The sequence below is a fragment of the Corvus moneduloides genome, chromosome 8 (genome assembly GCF_009650955.1).
Source record: "Corvus moneduloides isolate bCorMon1 chromosome 8, bCorMon1.pri, whole genome shotgun sequence".
Lineage (NCBI taxonomy): Eukaryota > Metazoa > Chordata > Aves > Passeriformes > Corvidae > Corvus > Corvus moneduloides.
The window spans coordinates 26971747-26996299 of record NC_045483.1 but is presented as its reverse complement, the minus strand read 5'-3'; the positions used below and the strand labels follow the sequence as shown (position 1 = coordinate 26996299).

The 24553-nt window shown below is 40.6% G+C and overlaps 1 protein-coding gene across 3 annotated transcripts in view; it reads left to right on the top strand.

Moving 5' to 3' along the window:
* OGDHL (oxoglutarate dehydrogenase like) overlaps nt 1-17621 on the top strand; it is a 50718-nt gene extending 33097 nt beyond the window's left edge. For all 3 annotated transcript variants that reach the window (XM_032116438.1, XM_032116436.1, XM_032116437.1), the window contains exons 17-23: nt 5304-5482; nt 9165-9236; nt 10532-10657; nt 11272-11344; nt 13371-13534; nt 14085-14239; nt 14958-17621. In XM_032116438.1, coding sequence (XP_031972329.1) covers nt 5304-5482; nt 9165-9236; nt 10532-10657; nt 11272-11344; nt 13371-13534; nt 14085-14239; nt 14958-15081 — 893 coding nt within the window. In that variant the 3' untranslated portion in view covers nt 15082-17621. The remainder of the gene's footprint in view (nt 1-5303; nt 5483-9164; nt 9237-10531; nt 10658-11271; nt 11345-13370; nt 13535-14084; nt 14240-14957) is intronic.
* The last annotated feature ends 6932 nt before the right edge of the window (nt 17622-24553 follow it).

The window sequence follows — 24553 nt, the reverse complement described above, 5'->3', positions numbered from 1 at the left end:
TTTGAGCCTGTTTACAGTGTTGCTGCAAATCTTGTGGGTAAGTGGGTCATAGGTTTCTGGATTTGGTTTTTTTACATCCAAATGATGGTGACAAATGTCTGGATATGGTTGAAATCTGATTTTGTTCCAAAAATAACACCTCGGTAGGAAGCCTAGTGTTGTTATGGTGTGAAGGCAATTTACTGTCACAATTCCATTCTTTAAAAAACTAACAAGTGGGTTCTCTCTCTTTCTTGATCTCCTGCTCACTATTGCCCTTCCACCTTACCCAGCAAAAGATAGGTGGAAGTTGATTTAATAAAAGTCATTGAATACAAGGAATAGGGTAAAATAAGGGTTTGTTTGTATGCTGAAAACAAGAATACCATTTCTGTGCACTTCTGCTTCAGCAGATGGGATGACAGCTTCTTCAAAACTAATAATATTGATACTTTTAATTTTCAAGAACTTTAAATTCCTTATGTTTGAGATGTTTTCTGACAGTAAAGGAGATTAAATTGATAGAAACAGTTGATAATGTGGCTTTTTGTGTTTGTTGGGTTTTTTTGAACTAAAATGCCATGTTCTATGTTGAAGTGATTTTATAATGAAGTTTTCTCTCCCTTGCTGGCTTTTATATATTGACCTTTTCCAACGTTTTTACTCTTGTGTATTGTTTCCTTAGAGAGACAGTGTTGGGATAAGCAGCAGTGTGTAAACATGTCTCCTCTAGTTAAGGCTCTGAGTCAAAGAGGAGCTATTAGAATTGATATTTATTTGGCTGGCAACATCACTGGGTCTCCTTTTGAAGACATGGAAGGGTGCAGTTCATGGAGTTGATTCTTCAGGAGAACCAAAACCCCTGAACGCTTTATTTTCTCTAACTGCTGTTTCTACTATCTAATTCTGCTAAAAGAAGCAGTTTAGAATTAGTGCACTGAAGTGTTTGGTGGTGGTAGGGAGAGTTGTGAGATAATATAAAAGGGAAAAAAGGTGAAAAAGTGCTCGGAATTTATTTTATGACTGTGTTAACATGCAACACCTCAGAAGCATTTTGGGAATTCCCTTCATTTCTGTGAGGGAAACCTAAGTAAAAATGGATTAAACAGCCCAGCATGATATAACTACAGATTATTTCCTTGGCAGGTGCATAAGCCAAGAGCTGGTGTCCGTTCAGAGCTGTGAGCTTTGCACCAAGTTATAGTTGAGCTAGTTAGGAACACCTGGGGAGCCATTGCTTCATTAAAATGATACTCTGACAAGATTGATTTCACTTAGAAATAAAACAAAGGCAGTCTTGTTAAATTGTAGTTGAGACAACTGCTTATGTTTTGTCTACAGGAAGCTCTGGAGTATGTGTAACCTGGGCATTAAATCAGAGTACTTAACAATCTCTGATAATTTAGAGCATTTAATAACCTCTGAAAACTTTGATATCCTATGTCTACTATTTTTAGTTATATCCAGATTATTATAATTTAGTTGTGTATCCACTTGACTTCCTATAATTTTTCCCTTTTACTGAAACTGAGTATCTGGAAGTACAAGTGATGGCTGTGAGAAGTCATTTAAGCAAAAGAAGTTTGTCTGAATTTATTTGCTGATTAGGATAGAGGAGAAAAACAAAAGTAATTTACAGATGCTCCATTCTACCTCTTCAGCATTTTTTAAATACTTGAAAGGATTTCCTGTCTTTCTTTACAGCCCTCAGAATGGCTTGTGTAGTGTTGAGTTTCTATCCAGGAGGTGAAGTTCTTTGTCAGATTCTGTACTGCCTTTGAGAGGTCTTGGGCTGTGGCATCCCATACTGGGAGCTTCCAAGGAACATCAGGCAAGATAGACTTGAAACTAGTGTGTAGTTCAGGAAATTCCTCAACCATAGGACTGGAGTATAGCTTTTTCAAGGGAAAAAGTCGAGTTTAAAGCAAAAGATGAAAGGAAGAAGACAGGTGTTGATGTAAAATTATTTTTTTGTGATACACACCTTGGATGACGTATGTAGTATCACTGCTTATTCAGAACAATGTATTTTTAAGGTGGGGGGTAGCAAATACAATTACCTGTCAGAAATTGTGTTAGGAACTAGGACAGACTGTAGTAATCAATGGCATCTGCATGGAGTTCTGAGAAGGCATCAGTCTCCCTGTTTAATAGAGTCAGCCCCCAGATGGGTATTAACTTCACTTTGTCCTGAGCTATGTTTGGGTTTGTGAAAGGATGCGTATCCCTCTGTAGTCCCTGTGCTTAGAATTTCCGTTAAACATAGCAAAACTCTGTCTTTATAACTTTCCTCCTTCTGGCATAAAATCCTTGCACTGATAAGCCCTTTTAACCATTAGTTAACATTTGTGCCCTACGTCCTTCTAAATCATATTGAATTAAGTTATGGCTGTAGCCTTACATTAATTGAAAAACTGCAGTTCCTATGACAATCATGAAAATGCTGTGGGGGAAAGCACAGCACAGTATGCTGTGTAAGCTGCTACTTTGCTTGACAACACTTCATTCTGTGGCAGAGTGACGAAAGAACAGTGAGGGAGCACAGCAGGCACTGGACTAATAGAAACAAGCATTTCTGCTAGGCCTGTCATCTAGGGACCTTAATGAACTCCCGCAATTAAAACATTAGTTTTGCAGCCTTAATCAAGTGCTGTGTATTTTTCTTCCCATTGTCTCCTCAGTGTAGAAGTTTACCAAACTGCTGTGCTGGTTCCTGGTTCCCTGTGCCCTGGTGTGCACTGAGCCCTGAGCAGCTGCCTGCTATTTGGAGTTGGCTGGTTGCTCTCCAACACCCTCTGGGTGTGCAGATTCCTTACCTGACATTCTTTTAAAGTTGCTGCCTGGTTTTCTTGGATTTCCTCACAGCTTCAACCTGTTGTCTGTTTCTAGCTGTGTAAGAGTTAATCCTTTAAACCCGCAAAATTTGCACAGCATTCTAAAGAAATGATCAGTTCTTGTTTCTGCAGATGCAAACAATTAAGTTTGCAATTAATCTCTGCTGTATTTTTTCTTTGTTTTTTTTAAAAATTCTTTATTCTGGTCTGAGGTTGAGCCCTCATGAGGGACCTGTTTAGGAACCTGCTCCCCTGCAGTTCATGTCCTATCTCTAGAATGGTGGAGACTTTCTAGTTCATGTCACCTTCCCTGACCTTGACTTTGGTGCCCCAACAATTCCCTTTAAGGAGAGCCCCTCACCCTCTCCTGGGTTGTTTACCTTGCATCTGTCTAGATCTCTTTCCACGAGCATTTTTTTTTAACTTTACCAGTTCAGATCGTGTTCTTTAAGTGATTTTTCTCCCTGTGAAGGTAGTAGTAGTAATTCTTGACAGTCTACTTAGTCTGTCAAAACTATTCCACTGCTACAATAATGATTGGAATAGTTTTAATGTTAGCAACTCTCATTGCCGTTTCCCTCGTGGAAAATTGAGTTTTGGTATACCAAAGATGTGTATACCACAGACACATATGCCATGAAATAGTAGTCCTGGCAACATTAATCTCAAAATACTAATCAGAATGTATAGATTACATTTGGATATATTTTCCTAGATATTTTTATGGCTGTCAAAAAGCTTGCAAATGGTATCTGTGCTAAGATCACATTTTCTGATACAGCTTCACCTAGAACATTGTTACATTGTGGAGCTTAGCATAAAGTTGTCGACAAGATAGGAAATGAGAAATTATACTCTTCTTACCATGTGAGTTTTAGGGGTGATCTTTCATAGATGAAGTAGAATTATGTGGGCACTGTGACCAAATTTTAAGTATGCATTGAGCTCCATACTCCTGGAAAAGCGCTGTTTGATTATTGATAACTCTGAGTGGTCAAGACCTCAGCTTGTGCTTCTCTAAAATCTAGATTACCCCACCCTTACAGAGAGCAGCATATGCACAAATAAGTCTTGAACATATTGCATATTTTCTCAACCATGTCACCCAATCAGTAGAAATGGTCTCTTAATGCTTGTGTAAAATTAGAATGGGATTCAAGCCTATCTAGGGAAATCTATTTTTCAGATACCTTTGGGAATATGATTGGAGTTGTGTAATTTTTCCACTGTTTTCACTGTGTTAAGAACAACAGAACTACAGAAATGAGGAGGCCAGAGATGGAGGAAAGGCTGTTCAGACAGTCAGGCCAAAGGCAAGGCCAGCAAAAGTCATTCTCTTTGGTAAAGACCTGTCATGGGAACTCACAGGCAAAGGGCCATCTGTCTGACTTACCAGTCTTCTTTTGGCCTCTAATGTATCAGTTGCCTTTTGGTGGGACCATGAGCGTCTGCTGGAGTCATGGATGGACTGTTCAGAGATCAGCAGTCCAAAAGCCAAGTGACTCAAAGATTTATTGCCATGGGGATGGTAAGTGAAAAACTGGGTTGGAATTACCAAGGAGTAGACTATGAAGACCCAAAAGTTAGTGGATCTGCTGGGGTAAGTGTCACTGACAATATTCCTGTATTGAAGTTCTGTATTTGAAACCAGATCATTATATTCTGTGTAGAGCTTCAACATGAATTGTATCTATCAATTAAAAGTTTTATTCTCTGTGTATTGAATCAGTTTTGCCTCAGTGAGAACCTCTATGCCCAGAGCAGTGCTATATAGCTCTGCTTTTTCTGAGAGCTTTAACCTTTTTGGTTACAATCATTCCAAGCTATAGGTGGAGGATCTCAGTACAGGTATTCATTCGGCACTCCAGGCTCTGCTCTATCAAAGGGTCAAAGGAAAATATGAACAGACATCAAATACTTTGACACTGAAGCAGAAACCTAAAGGGTCCTTAACCCTGCCTAAGAAGGGATTGTTTATCCAAGTCCCAGATCTGTTTACCATGCAGCTATTATATTCAAGCTTTTTGGAAGATCTGAAGACTATTATCCTGTCTGTAGACTGAAAATTGATGTCACCAGTAATTTTCTTCAGCATCTGTGTATGAGAGGGGGGCAAAGAAAGACAATGTTGTGTAGGGCTGTGGAAGTATTAAAATTAATAAATAACTTTTAGGCTGTAAGTGGATGTTTACAGGAGAAGATAGGAATGAGCTCTTAGGGAAACATTACATTAAAGCTGGAGCTGAGGGAGGGGGGTCTGGTTTGTTTAAAAACTCCTATGATGTTGAAGTGCTTGAGGAAAAGTTTGAAGGATTGAAGTCAGGCTTGGAAATGGTACTATTGAAAACTGTGTGATTTATAACAGGGCTACAAAAATCCAGTTCATGCTCTAATTTTGGGTTTGTTTTATTTTCAATTTTTAACAAGGAATTAACAGGACTTTCAGGAAATCTGTTTATTTTCTAATTCTCCTACTTGTTTGCTTGTCAGGTTTTGAACTTGGCTTTGCTATGGCGAGTCCCAATGCCCTGGTGTGCTGGGAAGCCCAGTTTGGGGACTTTCACAACACGGCTCAGTGTATAATAGACCAGTTCATCAGCTCCGGCCAGGCCAAGTGGGTTCGGCACAACGGGATCGTCCTGCTCCTGCCACACGGGATGGAAGGAATGGTGAGGGCTACTGGCTGCCACTTGCAGGAGGGAAATGCTGACTGCAGTTCCTTCTCTGCAGCTGTAAAAGCCAAAGGTGTCTTGGGGATCCAGTGGTGATGGGAGCCCAGGGCAGGAAGGCACTGTTAAGCACGTGGGACTGCCTCAGTGTGACAGAGAAGAATGTAGATAGACTGACTGGTAAAAACCAAAAAACCCTGAGGAATATTTCTGAGCTCTTAACTTCTTGTCCTTCTTAGTGGCATGTACCACTTCTCCCCATTTTTTTCCCTTTTTTTCTCTCTCTTTTGTGGTGTCTTTCCTTAACACACTGCCATCTTTCCCTAGAAAGCTTCATTCTCAGTGTACAGTAAGAAAGAAATCATGTCTAGGAGTGCTTGCTTGGTTTTATTTTGCATAAAGTATGTCTGTGTAAAGTCTGCACTAAATTCTCTTGCCATGAAGTGATATAAGACAACTTTAAAACTTCTTCAAAAATACTGACCTTGGTTAATTTTGATATAATAAGAAATCTCCCTCTTTCTGGAAAGGAAAATGTTTCTACCAGCTGTTGACTGTCTTTTCTTTGGCAGCTAGTAGGAGGAACTAGACAACATCGTAGAGGGAAAGGGCGTGGGCACGCCCTATGCATAGAGTTATGTGAAGTTCATATCAGCAGTAGAATAGTTCTTCAAATATTTTAAATTATTTTTAAGATTACATGAACATCATGTCAGGCAAGGTTAATTTTCTCCTTTTCAATACATTAACCTTCATTAATTGTTGCATGCATGTTTCTAGTTTTCTATTAAAAAAGCATCGTATGTGCCACAGTGGCAATCTCCATCTGTATAAATGCTTTAGACCTTTTCACCACAAACTCTGTCATTTCTGTTCTCACAAACAATTTAGTTTATTACCATTCTATTATGATCCTGTCCTGATACACTGGGGTGCATTCATATCTTATGAATGGCTTTCCATTCCATTGTACTTAAAGAATAAAGGGTCTGATGTTGTTCATAAGGGTTTTGATAATTTTTTTTTTTAACTGAATCCTGAGGAGAGAGCCTGAATGAGCCCTCAGCAGGAGGTGTGGTCCTCTGCAGGGAAGCACTCAGCTTAAGGGGCTGGTTCTCTGCTACTTACAATACATTTAATCTTTCTTTTCCTGTAGCCACTTGGCAGCAAAGATTTGCACAGGTCTTCTGAAACATGCTTATTTTGCTACTAGTGTTAGCTGTTTTTGGAATATTTAAGAATCCCACCAGGCTGTCGAAATCTTTTATCTTCCCAGAGGACCTTTTCATTACAGGAGGGCTGGTCTTTCTATAACTACAGTGTTGGGGACAAGATGATTTGGGGAAGGATTTTTAATGGGATATGGATCCCTTCACCTCTAGGTCATGCATTCACAGGCAAGTTGGCTGTGATTGAAAGACTCTGCAGCCTAATGGCTCCTTGGGGACTCATCTGAAAGTAGCTAATGGATTCAGTGTAAGTCTCACTGGATAGGTGGTCACAGTAGAAATAAACCCTACCCCATCCCACGCAGCAGTTGCTGGCAGTCTGATTGGTGGTGTCAGCACAGAAGCCAAAGATGGATGTGAACATTGAGGCTCTGGACTGAGGTTGTTGCTGGGGCAGTGTGTGAGTGGTGGGGAAGCCTCACCTGTCTCTCCTGTAATTGTGTGCTGGTAACATCTCTGTTCCCAGTGTACTGACTGCAGTGTGCTTGTGAAGCACTGGGTTTGTGCTGTGTATGCCTTGCTTAGTGCAGGATTTGATTTACAAACATGTGAACTGCAGAGGTGCTACGATAAACTGGGCTGCTGCTGTGGTACACTAAACTGGGCTGTTACTGTGCACCATAGTTCTGTGCAGCTTTGCTCCTTGCTCTCAAGTCCTTAACTGTCTGTGACGAGATTACTTGGTACCTCCAAAGTGGAGGCAGACTTCAAAGGAACAGTGATACAAGGCACAGTTCTAGGCTGTTTGTGTTACACCTTTGTTCCCAACAGAATGTTTTTATCCTTTGAATTCCCTTAGTCCATGAAGTAGACTGAATCACAGAGTCTGATTCAGTCTACTTCACAGGTTTGGGTTGGAAAGGACTGTAAAGACCATCTAATTCAAACCCCCTCACCATGGCAGGGAACCTTTCACTAGACCAGGCTGCTCAAAGCCCCATCCAGCCTGGCCTTGCACACTTCCAGGGATGGGGTACCTACAACTGCTCTGAGCAACCTGTGCCAGTGCCTCACCACCCTCACAGCAAAGATTTTCTTCCTTGTATCAAACCTATACTTGCTCTCTTGCAGCCTAAAGCCCTTCCCTCTTGTCCTATCACTGCTTGCCCTTGTAAAAAGTTGCTCTCCAGCTTTCCTGTAGGTCCCCTTTAGGTACTGGAAGGTGCTGTAAAAGGTCTCCCTGGAACCATCTCTTCCCCAGGCTCTCTCAGCCTGGCATGATAGGAGAGGTGCTCCAGTCCTCTTATGATCTTTGTGTCCCTCCTATGGATCTGGAATCCTGCAGTTGAAATTAGGAAGGATGATGTGTTCAATAAGGTGGACTACTAGTTGTCAGAATAATGACTGATACTGGAGATCATATATTAAGATTTTGACAGAAGAAGTTATGATGAGAGGTGGCCAGCAAGAAAAGAAAAAAATCTCATTATGAACATTATTAGCTTAGGAGACATGGAGAGAGTTGAGAGGTGTAATAGTTTGTGTTTGGGTTAAAATATTTCACAGCTGTGTGCAAAATAAAAGTCCTTCCTAACGGCTACCTGTCACTTGAACAAGCCAAGGCTATCAGCATTAGCAATACATAAAAAAGCACACTGCATTCTCACACTCCTCACAGCTTTCTCTGATCCTTTATAAACAAGGAGATGAAAAGGAAAAATAATAGCTTCTGCTACATTCCTTATTCCAGATAATTTCTGTGGCCAGCATGCATGTTTTGCTAACGTAAAATGGAGCTAACAGTGTTTGTGCAATTCAAGAAATTGCCGTGGGTACTGCTAGTGAGACAGTGGATGGGAGTGTTCAGTAATGACAGAACATAAAATACCTCCTGAGGAGGCAGAAATTAATCATAGGTTAGTCTGGCAGATAATGTGCCTGTGTATTTTGATCCATTTTAGCTAAAGCATTCATCTAGGTATTTGGTCCTGTACCGAACAGTGAACAATGGTAGGAGAGATCCTGTGTCTGTTTTCGTTGCTAAGATAGCAAAAGTAGTCAGCAGTTAACTTTGTGTTTGCTCCTCTTCAGCATGCACGAAGTGTGAGTCACTGCAGTACTCTGAGGCACCCAGAGTTTCTCTTCCTGGCATTCCTCGTACTCCTGTTTGCTCTGCATTAGCAAGGTCATTCTTGTGCCCACATGGATCCACTGCCCTTCCACTGGTCTCCATTGCGCAGCTAGACTGAGGGTAGAAATCACTTGTAGCTGGTAGAAACATTGGAAATACATGTGAAACCTGATCTGCTGTGAAAACAGAAGACATGGAATTCCTGTCCTGTGGTGTGTGCGCTCTCTCGCTGGTGCTGTTGATGCCTTTGGCTGGGGGGCAGGTGTGCAGCTGGTGCAGAGCTGCCAGGGGGACAGGAGGTACTCATGCAGTGACTGATCTAGACTGATGTCTTACTGCTTATTTGGCCTTTCAACATTGCTTTATATGATACCTTTACCAGGGTCCAGAGCATTCATCAGCCAGGCCTGAGAGGTTCCTGCAGATGAGCAATGACGATTCTGATGCCTATCCAGTAAGTAGTTTTGTCCTTTTCTTGCTTTTCACATCTGAGATTTTTTGTTAGAAGCATCGTTTTAGCTAGGTATAGCAGGTTAGAATTTAGCTTCAAGTCTTGGTGTAACATTAACTTGATCCCAGGAAAAGTAATGGAAGCATGCAGCATTGCTGCTCATTGCAAAGCTGAGGTCATATACAATTAATCTCTGGCAGCATGATCTTTTTATGGCTGTTCCTCAGGGCCAGTGATCCTGCTTGTTTATGTTGCTGTGTGTACTGCAAATAGGTGTCTAGCCAATTTCTAAAGGAGGTCAAGTGAGACTACCCTGGCTCTTTGCAATGGAGCTAAATTGTATTGCTGGGAGCATGAAAATAAGCAACTTCTAATTTTGATTGGGCTAAGACTTTCATAGATTGGTCATTCATTTCTACAGATAAATTACATAGCTCTACAGGGTGCTGGACGTCCACTTCCCACTGCAGATTTCCTAAGAAACACTGCCATGCATTAATAGAAAAGTCCACCAATTAAGCAAAATAAAATGGATATTTCAGTTTTGTCCCTGGCTTTCCTATCCTTAGGGCAAGGATCGTCTCAAAGCCATGTTCCTCCTCATATAAAAGTGATTTTTTGTCACTGTACTGGCAGATTAGGGACCTGTTTGATTGACTATAGTTAAGCACTGCCACTGGCACATAATAAGGAAGTTATAACTTTCTTTGTAGAAGGTAGAAGTTCAAGGAGGTTGTGTTAAATGCTGTACCAATCTGTAATTAGATTATTATGCTATAATACAATTGTGCCTATACCTACGCTTACCTAATATATACATTTGTAGCTATGGATAAAAACTCCCTATGTTCATACGATATGTAAACAGAAAACATATTCAATTTATGTAATAAAATGGTATAAGAGAATGGAATACCTACCAAAAAAATGGGAGAGTGAAAACTAACTGTACACTCAAAAGTTGAATTATAGTTTAACATTCTTTCAAAGAGGTTCTATTTTGTGTCTTCCATCTGCTGATATCCTAGTCCTCCTCAATCTTCCTTCCTGGACTTCCCATCTTTTCTGAATTAATGGAAGCTTTTTGTGTTTATTTGCATGAATTTTTAGTAAGAAGTAGAAACAGAAGGGAATGATTTGTAGGGACTTCCCTAGCTAATAAAACAATCTCAGCTGAGAGCTGCTAAATAAATTTTTTGAGGAAGGGAGTTGCTGAGAATCAGAAATAGAAGGATGGCTTTCAAGCCTTTTTTCTGATCTTTTAGACATTTTTCTAATGCCTTTAATGTTTCTCTCAGGAGTTCAGTGAGCAGTTTGAAGTTTCCCAGCTGTATGAATGCAACTGGATTGTGGTGAATTGTTCAACTCCAGCCAATTACTTCCATGTCCTCCGAAGGCAGATCTTGCTGCCATTCAGAAAGCCGGTAAGGTTGCATTAATGGACTTGATTATTCCAGGTAAACTAGCCCTCCAACAAGGAGTGGTCTTTGCATAAGACACACTGCTGAAAAGAATAAGGATTGCTGGTGAAAAACCTTAACTGAACACAGGTTGAAGTTGCCAGTTTGATAGAAAGAAGCTCAGCTCTGACTTACTATGGCTCTAAAACTTGATTTTCAGCTTTGCTTCCATCTGGCTGTGCAGATCTTCAGATGAGCTTGTCAAGATATTAATGATGTAGCTAACAGGTTGCAGAGCCATTACCTGCATGTCTAACTGCTGGAACTTCAAAGACCCAAGATACAACTGTTGAATGTTTCACTGGTTCATAGCCTGTGATTTGCTTTTGTTGTCAAAAAGAAGCATAAGCAGTGAATTTTGAGAACCTGTAAAAGGAGTAGACCACCCAAATCTTCTGAATAATTTTGAAACTTTCATGGTTCTCAAAACAGGAAAAAAATTTGCTGTGTTTGCTATTCATATTAATTTATTCTATATCATACTCAGTTTGTGGGTTTTGTGTGCACAGTATTACAGATGTTGCATGTAATGATGTAGGTAAAGCAGCTCCTGAGTGTTGGAAAACTTTGTCTTACAGCTGATTGTTTTGACACCCAAGTCACTGCTGAGGCATCCAGAAGCTAAATCCAGTTTTGATGAAATGGTGTCTGGTAGGTCACCTCAAAGTATTGTGGAGAAATAATTAGCTATACCAAGTTACATGTCAGACTGTGAAGAACAGAATCTGCTCTGCAGAGTTTGTCTTTTCTTTCAGCATAATTTCAGCTGTCATAGTGAGATCTAGCAGGGACTTTTGCTGAAAAATTCGCTTTCACATATAGATTTTTAATTTTAACAGGCTTACCTTATAACCAGCCATTAATCTTAATGGAAAGTGAATTCCCGTCTCTGCAGGGATGTTCCCCTCAAGAGGCTGCTATGTTCCTCTGGTCTTTTTCTCTTCTTATAAAAATTTACTTGTTTTGTGTACTGCCCATGCCTCCTGACCAAGACTGAGGGATAGATTGTAATTACACTGGGACCATTTGGAAGAATAAGGTGCCCAGTTCTTGTTACAATGCTCGGTTTTGGGGCTGCTGTGTCACACCAGTGATCTAAAGTGAGATCAGTGAGTTCAGAGCTGTTGTTGGCGTGCCGTCAGCACCAAGAGATACACAGTTACTGCAGGGGGAACACCAAACACTGCAGTGGTTTTGTCCTGCCTTGCACTGGTTAGACTGTGTTGGAGTGGCATCAAGAAATGCAGTGACATGTAATGGGTGGGGAATTAGTGACTGTTCAGAGTGAGAATGTGGGCATAGATGTGCTGGGCTGTCTCCAGTTCTACTCAGTGTCTTGACTGGTGTCAGAAGAGAACAACTGCTCAGGTTTTTAAAAGCAACTTACACTGTATAAGTGTACTTAAATATTGCATTATGTTCTTTTTTTAAGTGTGTAAAATATGCTTCTCAAGCAAAGGCATTTGCTGTTTTTATTACTGTTTAAAAGCATTGTAGAATGGGTCAGATTAGAAATTCTGTAGGCTCTGTGATTTGTCACTTGGACTTGGGAGTCTCCTCTACTTCAGGCTAACCTCAATAGTGGCCAAACTCGTAATTAACATTGAATTCTGACATACTTTCATGTTTCTTCTGAAGAGGACAGCAGGTACTAAAGTGTTTCTGACTCTCAGCTAACCCTTTTTGCTCTGCTTTTAATAGAAAGCTGAGAGAGAGCAAGACTGACTCCAGCTGACCCAGTGAAGCACAGATTCAGTCTTTTTTAATGATGAATTTTGCTGTTCAGTGGGACAGGATAATTCTGACATAAATCAGTTCCTCTTTGATATGTTTGTGCTGTTGCTTTTTTCCCCGAGATAAATGGTTCAAACAAGAGCTTATTCTCCTGGTAAGTGGGTGTGCTGATTCAGAATAGGAGGTTGTGCAGCTGTCTGCTACTCTGCAGTCGTTTAATGTGGAAATAGTTCTACTCAATCATATATGAGAGCAAAGAAACCTTCAAGTCCCTCTTCCAGTTTCATGTATCCCAAGCAAATTGTATTCCTGGGAGGTGGTAGCAGTGAAGATATGCATCTGAAATTGTACTTACACATTATCACTTATACATATGGTTCAGCTCTGTGCTAATTCTTGCTTTGGCTCTCAAACAGAGGTTTAAATCAAATATACAGCAGTAATGTGTGTGCTTGGGAAAATATTTCTGCAGTTGCCAGATTTAGTTGCATTATGGATATGTTTTGTTTTTCTAGAAGAATATTCTGAAATTTTGTAAAGCTGTATTAATGTTACATGGTTGAGATCATCTTGGAAAGAAGAAACATTATTTCAGGTGATTCTCTGAAAAAAACCCCAAACTGGAAGCAAAGCTGAGCTGTCCAATCAATTTAAAAGATGTAATACACAACACAAAGCTAAAAACCTGTTAATGTGATTCTGTCTAGTGGTGAAAGACTGGATTGTTGACAGTCTTCTAACTTCTTGAAACTGAACTGCTGAAAGTCACTTTAGCCAAGTTACCAGTCTGGAAAGTAGGACCAGAGAGGCAGGAGAACCCTTTGATCACTGCAACCTCTTGCTTGCTCAGTAAAGGACTAAAAGACTGTTTCTTGGGCTGCTTTATTGAAATGTCAGGTCCCCTGAGAGCACTTTTTCTAATTTGGTAATCTAATCTAACCAGGTACCACTTTCCAACGTGTGATTCCTGAGAATGGGCTGGCAGCTCAGGCACCACATGAGGTCAAGCGAGTGATTTTCTGCACAGGAAAAGTGTACTATGACCTTGTGAAAGAGAGGAAGAACCAGGACCTGGAGAAACAAGTAGCTATAACCAGACTTGAACAGGTGAGCTCCCTGATCCTCAGAAGACAGGGTCAGTTGGGTTCCTGTGCTTTTAAATAGACACTCCTCCTAGAATCAATGGTGATAGCATTTTTCTAGCACTTGGCATCTTAGAAGACATATTCTAATCCATCATGGCCTTGTGGAGAAGGAACACATCAATAGCATACTGGACAATGAGACCCAGAAGGCACGACAACTTTTCCAGAACAACATAACAAAGTGAAGATTACAATATGGTAGTGCCTTAAATTTGTATATGCAGTCTGCTAGGTTAAAATGCTGGGAATAGTACACTTCGAAGCTATATTGTCATTCACTGATTAAGGACAGGCTACAGCTACTTCATTAAAAAAGCTGTAGGAGTGCAGGTGGTCTGGACTATGACCTACTTCTGTTCATACCAGTACAACTATAAAATACTTGTGTATTCATTTCTGAGCATTAAATCAATTAGAGAAACATGAGTCACTCCCCATGAAAAAGGAATGACTCACCATGGGCTAATATCACGTAAGAGAAAGCATTTCCAATTATTACCCTCTTTTTCCAGATCTCACCATTCCCCTTTGACTTGCTAAAAGAAGAACTTGATAAGTATCCAACTGCTGATCTAGTTTGGTGTCAGGAGGAGCACAAAAACAGTGGCTATTACGATTATGTCAAACCTCGTTTCCGCACTATTGTGAACCACACTCGACCTATCTGGTATGAGACTTTAACAATTGCTCTGTCTCCTGGGCTTATTTGTTTGCTTTTAAATTTCGTTGGGGTTGTTTTCAGGTATTCATGGGTTAGTCAGGTTCTTCACAAATCAAAACCCCTGAATCTGGGTTCTTGGGTGAGGGAGGGAAATGTCTAGACTACTATTTCTCAAATACAACATGCACATATTGCTCCTTCTTGTAGATCTAAAGGAAAATCAGTAGCAACTAGGTCTGTGTTTATTGCTACTTAGCACAGCACTTAGCTCTCTTTTGTCTAAGATGCTGTCTTTTTTAAGAATTTTATTCCAGATGTTAGGTTTCTGGAGGAAACAGGTGTTGTAAGAGCTCAGTCCAGGCACCTTTGCATTTATTTTAGATGATTGACTCAGATCTGCCTGTGCAGCTGTCAAAGGAATGAGAGTCTTCATTGCCAAAAGCAAATTATCTAATTATGAGATAGTGTACCTGGCTGTCCTGGGAGGGATGGGGGAGAAGACACAGCTTAACAATGATGGCAGGGGGGAAAGAGAGGGAAGCTGACCAGAAGGTATAACTTAGTACAACTTAGATTGATTTTTATTTAAGAAAGATTGATGACTAAATTTCCAAATCTGCCAAGCTGACTTGAATGCATTAAACAGCATGTTCTCATGCTTGTTATTGTCAAAATAGTCTCTCTTTTCACCTCATTTGTCTGCCCAATTCTTTTTGTCATGCAGGTATGTTGGCCGAGAGCCTGCTGCTGCAGCTGCCACAGGCAACAAGAACATGCATCTGGTGTCACTCCGAAGATTCTTGGATACAGCTTTCAACCTGGAGGCCTTTGAGGGAAAGACATTCTAACTGCAGGGTACTGACCTGTCTCTGACTGGTAGTCTCTTAAAACACTGCATCCAAAAGGAAAGTGGGGAGAATACTGGAAATTATGTATTTTTGCTTTGCCAAATAAAAGGATCCAGCAGCTGACTTCATTACTGTGTACCTTGCTCCCCAGTTTATAAGGAGAAAACAATTCCAACTTACCTTCTACCATTTTCTGTCACTTGTCTATTTAAATTGGGATGTCTTTGACACAAGAAGCTTATTCTATCCTAAGATGCAATGTCTGGCTTGGTGAGGCTCATATCTCAGTCTATGGGCACTGTCTAAGTACTGTAAGTAAGTAGAGCAGGCATGGACTGCACCATAGTTACGCACACAAGGAAAATAAATTACTTACTTCTGTCTATATATCAGAGAAGAGTGATGAAACTGAAAAGCAGAGTTGGTAGATGGTTTTGGTAGAGAAATGTGCCAGCAGTGTTTGTTGGAAAGAGATGGTGAGGTAACGTGGAGATGTGAGGAGGAGACTGGAAATAGGGAGTCACATTACAAAGTTGTTCAACTGGGGGATAACAGTAAGTAATGTGAACCACTTAGATATGAGATCAGGGAGGGCAGAAGTAAAAGGGGCCAGGAAAAGGTTGTTTGGGGATAGCTGAGAAGGGAAGAAGTGTACATGAGACCACAGCTGACAGAGCAGTGGGTGATCACCAGGAGAATTCAGCATCAAACGACTTCAAAAGTAAGGTGCTGGGCTGCCTGCTTTGATGCTGTGTGGTATTAGGGAATTGTGGGGTCCTGTAAACATCCTTGTTTTGGATGAACACTCTTTCCCTTACCATACCACTAAGATCTGCTGTTCTTTGACCATTACAAGATTTTGTTTGGATGAGAAATCTCTGTTTTTGCAACAAGCAGTGGGTTCTCAGCTTTCTCCAGTGCTATTCCCTACCTCACAGCTCCTTGCTGATAATAATTCAGCTCTGAAGTGGCTATTCCTGATTTACTCACCCTTTTTTAAAGGAAGGTGGGCAAGCAACAGCTGCTGATTTACCAAAAGCACATGCTGTGATTTTGCACAAGTAGTAATGGTTATTTTTGGTCCCTTATGTTTATTTGTCAATTTAGGGTATCAATTGCTGTGTACTTTCAGTTTGGACATAATAGTGAGCCACCTCAAGAGCTGCTCTGTGTCATGGGGCTGATGAACAGGAGATGCTGGAGGGGAGAGAGCAGCAGTGGCTGTTTCTCTTCCTGAGAGGTAATGCTTGGCTTCTGGGGAGGCACTGCATGGCAGGATGGTCTGAGAACCATTGCTTGTGCTTTCTCCACAGTGCTAGAAGGCAGGTGAGCCCAGCTTTCCTCTCCCCTCTTGATATAAGAAGTCCTGTTCCCTCTGCTCCAGGAGAACCTGGCTCTGAGTGGACCTTGTGACTGCAGGTTTCTGCAGTGCTAACCTATGTAGTGGCAGGAGACTTTTTGCCATCTTTGTGCTGGCTGGCAGAGGGAATGGTGAGGTGAGCAGTGTCAGTGGGGTACAGAGGAATGGCCACGCGTGTGCTGGAGCAGGGAGCTGTAAGCAGCTGCACAAAGCCCTGTGCCCCAGCAGTGCCCTGAGGGAGGGTCAGGCTGGATGTGCTGAGCAGCCACCTGGAGACAGCATAAGAAGTGACTGAAAAACAGAGAGATGAGACTTCACCCCATCTCCACTTGCCTGTCCTGAGCATGCTCCTTGGACATGCTTTTGCTCTGGGAGTACCTTTTGCCCTGCTGCTGCTGTATGGACTGTGACATAACAAAGCATGGCAGCTTATGTCTGATTCAAAGAGTCGGGTGATGCTGGAAAGCTTGTCTCATCAAAATAAAAAGTTGTAATTAAAAACTTTTAGCTATGATCAAGTACTACATACCCAGGCAGGTTTCCAAAAAGGCCTGTGTGCCTTATATTGTCGTTTTATTTGGCTCAGATACACCATGATGGTGAAGAAACAATCCTTCTGTCAGAGCGTAGAATTGATGTGGTAAGGTACTTACCATGGCATCCAGAACTGAACGTAGTCTAATGTTTGTGAAACTCTGTAGCATCCTTTTAAATCAGACTGGTTGCCCTGGGCTTTTTCTCTCACTTAAGCATTTAAGCTAATTCAGTCTTTGAAAACCTAATGAACTTGGAAAGTACTGCAGTTGACAGCCACAAATATTGTCTCCTATCCCTTTCTATAGCTCAAAACATTAAGCTGATAGAGAGTAACCATCCCCCGAAGTATTTTAATGCTTTTATGAATGCTTGTTTCTGTAGCAAGAATTGAGTGCAGCTAAAATATACTCTGTTTATTGTATCCACAGTTTGCATAAGGCAGTCAGTGCTGCATGAAATATGATAAATGCACTTATGCCACAGTATATGCAGAGGTAGAAAACAAAATTAACATAGAAATATAAATGGTAAATGACAGATTTCCACTCTCATTGTGTATCATAGATTGTGGCATAATAGTTGCATAAAAATTCTATCAAAGATGTAAAAAACCCCAATAAAATAAAAGTGCGTAAGAAGAAAATTCTCTGTTATGGCTTTTCTTTTTGACAATTTCTCCTTTGAGTGGGGACATTAACAACCCATTTGTAAGAGTGCTAGGACAGCTCATTTTTCTGTTTTCTGTTTGTTTCCTCAATGGTGGCTTATTTAAATATAGAAGTAGTGAGAGAGACAGCATATGAACTAGAAAAAGATAATTATTCAAAACCATTGAGTCAAAATTGACAATAACATTGAGGTTATATTAGAACACTTTGTTTATTATTTGCTAATTTTTTGAAATAACATGTGAATGCGTTTTTATTTCAAGGAGAGTTTTTAGAACACTGAAACTAGACTGGAATTAACATCTAATTTCTAAACATTCTAAGTCATTAATCTTTGTAGAATGTTTGAAAAGGACTGAAGTATTTCATAGACCTCTTCTGAAAAAAGTCGGCATTGAAATTCAAATGACAGCTTTGCAACTTGGAAGAAACAGCAAATGTGAGAGTGAACTGACTTCATCTACTTGGGGACACACCATACTGTGCATGCCCACAGCAGCAAGTCTTAGCTTCTGTCACTGTTCTTCATTCCTGATAAGCTGCACTGACAGCAGGAGTGTGCTTGGTGGAAACCTTTGCTCTGCCCATGGTACAGTTGGAGTCTGTGCTAGAGCAGAGGAGTAACCTGTTCTCCAGAAAAGAAACCATTCTGTTTGTTCCAGGAGGTAAAAATTAATGTGTGAGACTAGGCAAAAAACAGGAATGTGTGTGCATTGTTTGAACTGAGTAGATGAAAGTGTGTGCCTTGGGGGGTGTTTTCTGTTTCGTTTTGTTTTGGTTTAAGTATCCCTTGCTAGACTCTCTGGCTGCTGTTCCAAGAGCTCTGGGTAGCTCTTAGCTGGGTGTACAACCAGCAGATGTGGTGTCTCTGATACAGAGATGAGAATACCCACTGCTGCTAATAATAACAACAAAATGAAAGCTTGGGAACCTCTACTCTATGCTTTCACACATACATGTATCTATATATATATTTTATATATGTATGTATATGTGTATATCCTTTTAATTGCTGTTGGCATAGATGACATTGTTTAAAACATGAAATAGAGACACACTCAATAATCACATAAAGCCAGAACAGCCCAAAACGCAGACAGAATACATTTGTAAACTTAACAAGTCTGGTCAAAGATGGAAGAAAAAAGTCCAGTGTTGTCTTTTATATTGGTTCAGTGAGTTCAGAATGCTTTGATTTTATAGGCAGCTCCTCAGGTTGGTGCAGGGCTCTGGGATTCGATGAGGGGCATCAGGGCCCCTGCCAGGCTAACAAAGCAGCCCAGCAGGGGATAATTAATTATGGCTGATAGGACTGGCCTGTGAGCTGTGGGGGTTAAAGCCCAGGTTTTGGCCACAGCTGGCCCATCTCTCTCTAATTTGTTGTTGTCCCCGTAACACCTCAAGCACTTCACCTTCTTTTCCTAGAATGGAGGGCCGTGGCCGTGCCCTCTGTGGGCCCTGTGAGCATCACTGCCATTTCCACAGCAGGAGGGAGTTACAGAGTTAAGGTGCGGGGAACAAGGCCTTGGACGGCTGCTGGGAAAGGCTCAGGAGTGAAAGGAGGCCTCAGGCTCCCAGATACTTGGACTTTCTGCGGGTAGGTAAGAGACTGGGAACTGGGTAAGGATGTCTTGTCCTGCCCCTGGGGTGAAGGGAACACTGTTCTGTGAATTGTTGTCAGAGCTGCTGAGGACTGTAAGGCCTAGAGTAAAGAACTTGGCATGGCTGTGGATTTCTGAGGTGAGCCAGTGGTGAAAGCTGCTCGGGCTATAAAATACTGCCACTTGCATTGTGAGTGCAGTGAGGCTGGTTTGGAAAAAGTAGGGGGACCTTTGGGTGGTAAAGAAATACATTTTGTTCTGTTTGAAAAAACTCAATAAAGCAAACACTTAAGCTAATTATTCTTCCCTTGGGAGAGGTGTAGAATGACCCAGCTTTTTCCAGGCTGCAGCCATCATCTCCAGGTGAGACCTGCTGGGATGGACAGACACTGAACCTCTGCTTCTCCCTCTTTCCATGTCTTGTGGACAAGATTGCAGGTCTTGGAGCTTTGGTCAGCACCTGTCATACAACCTTCCTGTGCTGATGAAAATGCGCCATTTTAGACACCAAAAAAATCTTTGCAGCTGTGAGTAATTTTGCACATACCTTTCTGCCTTTGTTCTTGAGTAGTAAAGGTTACTGAGTAGAATAACTACAAAATGGCAGAAGGCATTCAAGATTCCTATTGGCACTGATAAGAAAGTTTTGTGGGGTTTTTTATTCTTTGTTGCTTTTGGCTTTTTAGTAGTTCTGCAAAGTCCAGTTGTGTAGCAACAGGAGTCTTGATTTCATGGACTCTACTGATTAAAAAGATAATTGAAAGTTTTTCTTCATTTTTATGCAGAACAAGGACAGAGATTAAGTGGGTACATTTTCTTAATCATTGGTGTAAGATATCAGGAAACAGCATGCAGTCTAAAATAGGGATTCAACATACTTGCTAGAAGGAAACAGGAATATTTTTTTCTTTTCTAATTCATGCTTTTTAACATTGAAACCACTTCTGGTTTTAGATACCTCTTAACTGTTATTTCAGGTTTTTTTAATGCCGTTATTTAAAATGTAGCCTATTATCCAAAAGGAATAAAAGAACAAAAGGAGTAATTATTCAGGAAAAATATTTTAGAGAATTATTAGCTTTGATTTAAAATGTTTCACGGATTTCCTCAAAGTTTTCAATTATTAATAAGCACGCCAGGCAGTTCCTTTGTGATACTTAAGTGATTCGGTCATTAATGGCAAATGGAAATCTAATTTGTTTAGAGAGGAAAACAGTTATAGTCATCACTAAAGATGCTGTGTGAAACCCTGAAATATAATTTCAGAAATCTTTACTTGCTGTTCAATAGCCCATAAATTCACTGCTACTCTTATAAACGAGCACATAGACACTTTCTGGCCATGTCATACACAGCCAATGTTAAATTCCCCTCCCCTTCAGGAGAGGAGCCTGCCACAAGAGGAGGAGGTCTGCATGAGTGCTTAGCTTGGGTCTCAGTTATTTTCCTTGGGTGGTTAGAGTATCCCTGTAATGGGTTTGTTTCAGTACTGGTTTGAGTGACTGCATTTCGCTTGGAATTCCACCTGCAGTGGAATAACAGCTGTCTGCACACAGACTTGGTTGAAGGGCAGTGATGTTTAGTGCTCCCACAGAATTCCCCATGCACCTGTGATGCTACCCAGGCTGAAGGAAAAAGTGCAGATCAGTGCTAGAAGCTGCCTGAAAACACACCACTTGCACCCTGTGTTCGGGGCTTGGCTGTGCTGTAGAGGAGACCTGGTTCTTCTCTCTGCTGTCCTTAAGTGACCTCGCCCAGGCTGTGAGGTTAACTCTGCAGTGGTGCCCTGGGTAGTCCTGCTGGGGTTCCCACTAAAGCTCCTCTATCTGGAGTGAGTCAGTTCCACAGGAAAGGCTGGGAAGTAAATATGAGCAGCCACTGTGTGCTGGCCAGGACTTCGCAAGGGCAAAGTTAATTAGTAAAAGGCAAAAGACATATGAAGGAAGAGTATGTTTCATACACATTAGAGGAACGATTATATTTCCCCAAATGAGCATATCCACTGCTGGGGGTAAAATAAAGAGGCTAAAATAAAATTGTCTAATATAGAACATGACAAAATGACTGTACATAATTTACCGTGACCAGAAATAAATGTTTAACAAACTGCTCCCAGTAGACTTGTTAAAGATGAAATATTTATTACTATATGTTAATTACAGAGTTTAAGCAGTACTTAAGTAATTTAAGGGGATTGGCTTCATCTTGCTTTCAATAATTTTATGTGATTAAATCCTCCTTCATCAGTTGCTCTTTGTGCTACAGCAGTTTGCCCAAACATATCCTTAGTTAGTCCGTGTTTGCAATGTTGGTTGAATTGTATAGGATGAATAGTGGACAGTTTTCTTTGTGAGTTTCACGGCCCAAGCAAAATCAAATTCCATCAACACTGATGTTTTTGCATGTGGACTGAAACACAATAACTTGTCAAGTCTAGAAAAATCCTATTATTATGGTAAAGTTGTATGTTACTCTCAGGATACTAGCTGCTGACATTACAAATCAGTTTTGAAGAAGTCGTTATATACTTTTTTTAGGCTGCAGTATGTGCAACAAATATATACTGAGCATTTAAGTTTTCCTCTTTCCCCTGAACAGCATAAGGTATCTGTAAATATTTTGCTCTTTTACATCTTAAAATACTGGTTTTTACCAACCCATTTTGCACAAAATTACATTGAGTAAAATTTTTGGCTTATCCTGACTTCAAACTGGTGTTGACAAAACTGTCATCTTGGAGTTGATGAAGAACTGAAGCTCTGCGTTGCTTAGGGACTCTTCCTTGCAACAACCTACTGCCTACTCAGAAGGAAAGATAAACAGAAATAAAGCAACTTAATCTCCAGTGATTCTAAACAGTTCCTAGTTACACTCTTAGATAATCAACTTCTCCTGTGATGTGCTCATTTAATAGATACCTGGTCATATGTGACCATGTTTATTTAATGTGGTCTGCAATATTTATATCACAATACACCCTTCTCATTATAAACCAGACAGTCTTTAATTTATTTACACACACATATTCTAAGGCTTTTGCTTGGACAAAACTCTACAGGCTTCAGGAAAATATATCTGAATGTTCATGTCAGTTTATGACTGCTCATAAATAGCTTCTGAAGAGACTGCCAGAAAAAAAAAATCTGGTATTTTTCCTTCTTTTCAGCATTACTGTTCTGATATTTATGTACATTAAAAAATAAGGGACATGCTATATGAAGTGTGATTATTTTTGTTACTTCCATTTTTATTTCATTAGGCCTTTATCACAATGCTGAGATCCCTCATTAGACTTATCAGTAAAATATTATTTTGTCATAGTGAGCACAATATTGCACAGCTCATAAGCTCAATATATTTAATTTATGTAGATTTCAACTTTGTGGTACCTGTCCCTGTAACAAAGCCCAAAGGGAAGGAGATCTCCATAGCCACATTCTGTTCTCCAGAATTAATTCCAAAGCCTACAATTAAGACCACTTGTTTGCAATGTTTCTGGCTATACTTCATATGACCTCAGTGGGTTGTTCCTGGGCACATTTGCATATACACCTATATGTGAGCAACTATTTATGTGCCTGAAAAGTGCCTGTGTGTTGGTGCAGGACAACTCTGTCTTTTCTTAAAACTGCCTTGCAAAACTGAAAGCTGTAGCAAGCAAACAGCTGCATTTCATATCAATTTAAAATTAATTTCAAATTAGTGATGCATCTTCTCTCTCACTTGAAGGAGCCTATACTGAGGATTACTGTTGTAATTTCCTTCCCATGCACCACTTCTGTCTCCACAGAAGAGCTCCCAGGCCTTTGTGGCCTTTTATTTTCCCCTTGATCAAGCTGGTAACCATGAAAGTACGTATGTCTTGCAGCAATAGCTGTGCCACTTTTGAATTAGGCTTCTGAAAATTACCTCCTTGGAAATTAAGTGTCTGCTGTCTTTAATATGATAATGTATGGTATAAACACCTGGAGGCTTCCCCTTGTAAGGGCAACTGTCCTGTTGCAGTGTACGGCTTGTGCAGCCACTGGGAGTGATGGCCAAAGTCCTCCTGTTTGCTGAGCATGAAGAGTGGTGACTTGGATAATGCCAATTTGCTCTTTTTTAAATGTGCTCCTTATATGAGGAAGAAGCCTCATCTTTCCTAATATTGTTTGAAACCAAACACCAATAAAGAGTACCAAGATTAGGAGCCCAGAGATGCTACAGGCTGTAGAGATCTGAACTGCTTTGTGGAGGTGCCTCTCTCCATCAGTTCCAGAGGTAGCCCAGGGCAAGCCAGCTCCTAACTAAGGTTCACTGAAGTGCCTGCAAATAACTGACAAACTCAGTCTTTGGAGGTGTGTTCTGCAAGGGGGGAGTGGACTGGGTGCCACACAACCATGCTGCTGTGCAGTCCATACTTGCTGCAGTTGTTTTAATATTTTTAAAAAAAATTTTTGAATGTTTTTAATTTGTTTCTTGATAGCTAATGTATTTTATGTATATTTTCCCTCTCCTTTTGAAGAAATTACTGGAAAAATTGTCAGATTTTTCTGAGCCATTTGCAAAACACGAGGAAACGCACATGATGGAGCTTAATCATGTTATAAGAGATTGTTACTGTGAAAGACATAACTATTTTAGTTATATTGGGTTATTGTGCCATTAGTACCGTTTGACTGCCAACTGTGCAGTGGCGGGGCTCCAATCAACAGGAGCCTGGGAGCCTTTTCCATTGCAAAGAGTGCCAAGGATAGGAGGGAGAGAGGCTCTTAGTGGTACAGTTTTTTCAGTGATTAATAATACTTGAGATCCATTTCAGTGATCAGAAATGTGCCTTAATGAGACAATTAGTCAAACCATAAAAGCTGCACAGCAATTTAGTTGGTGTTACTACTGGAATAATTTGCTGCGGCTGCTTGCTTCTTCCTGATTTGACTTTATCACAATGGTCTGTCTGAAAGTCGCTGTAGAGAAGACTTGGAGGCTAAATTCAGTTTTCAAATGGCCATGATTATCTACAGGGCAGATAATCCCCTTAAAAATGAGGAAGAATTTGAGGGGGGAAAAAAGTGGGTATTAATTATAAAAAATTTACATGCCTTTGTCCAAGTGGCTACTGTAGTGCCTATCCAGCTGCCTGCTAGTGGCTGTGGAACCTAACTGCAGGTAGTGTTTGGGGGACAGGTACCAGACTGGAAGGGCTACTACAAATCTATATTTATTTCTTCCTTATGTAACCAATACATAGTAATGGGAGTTGAGTTCTCTTTATGTGGAACTATGAGATCTCTTTTAGGTGCAGCTGACTTTTTGTCTCATGCTCA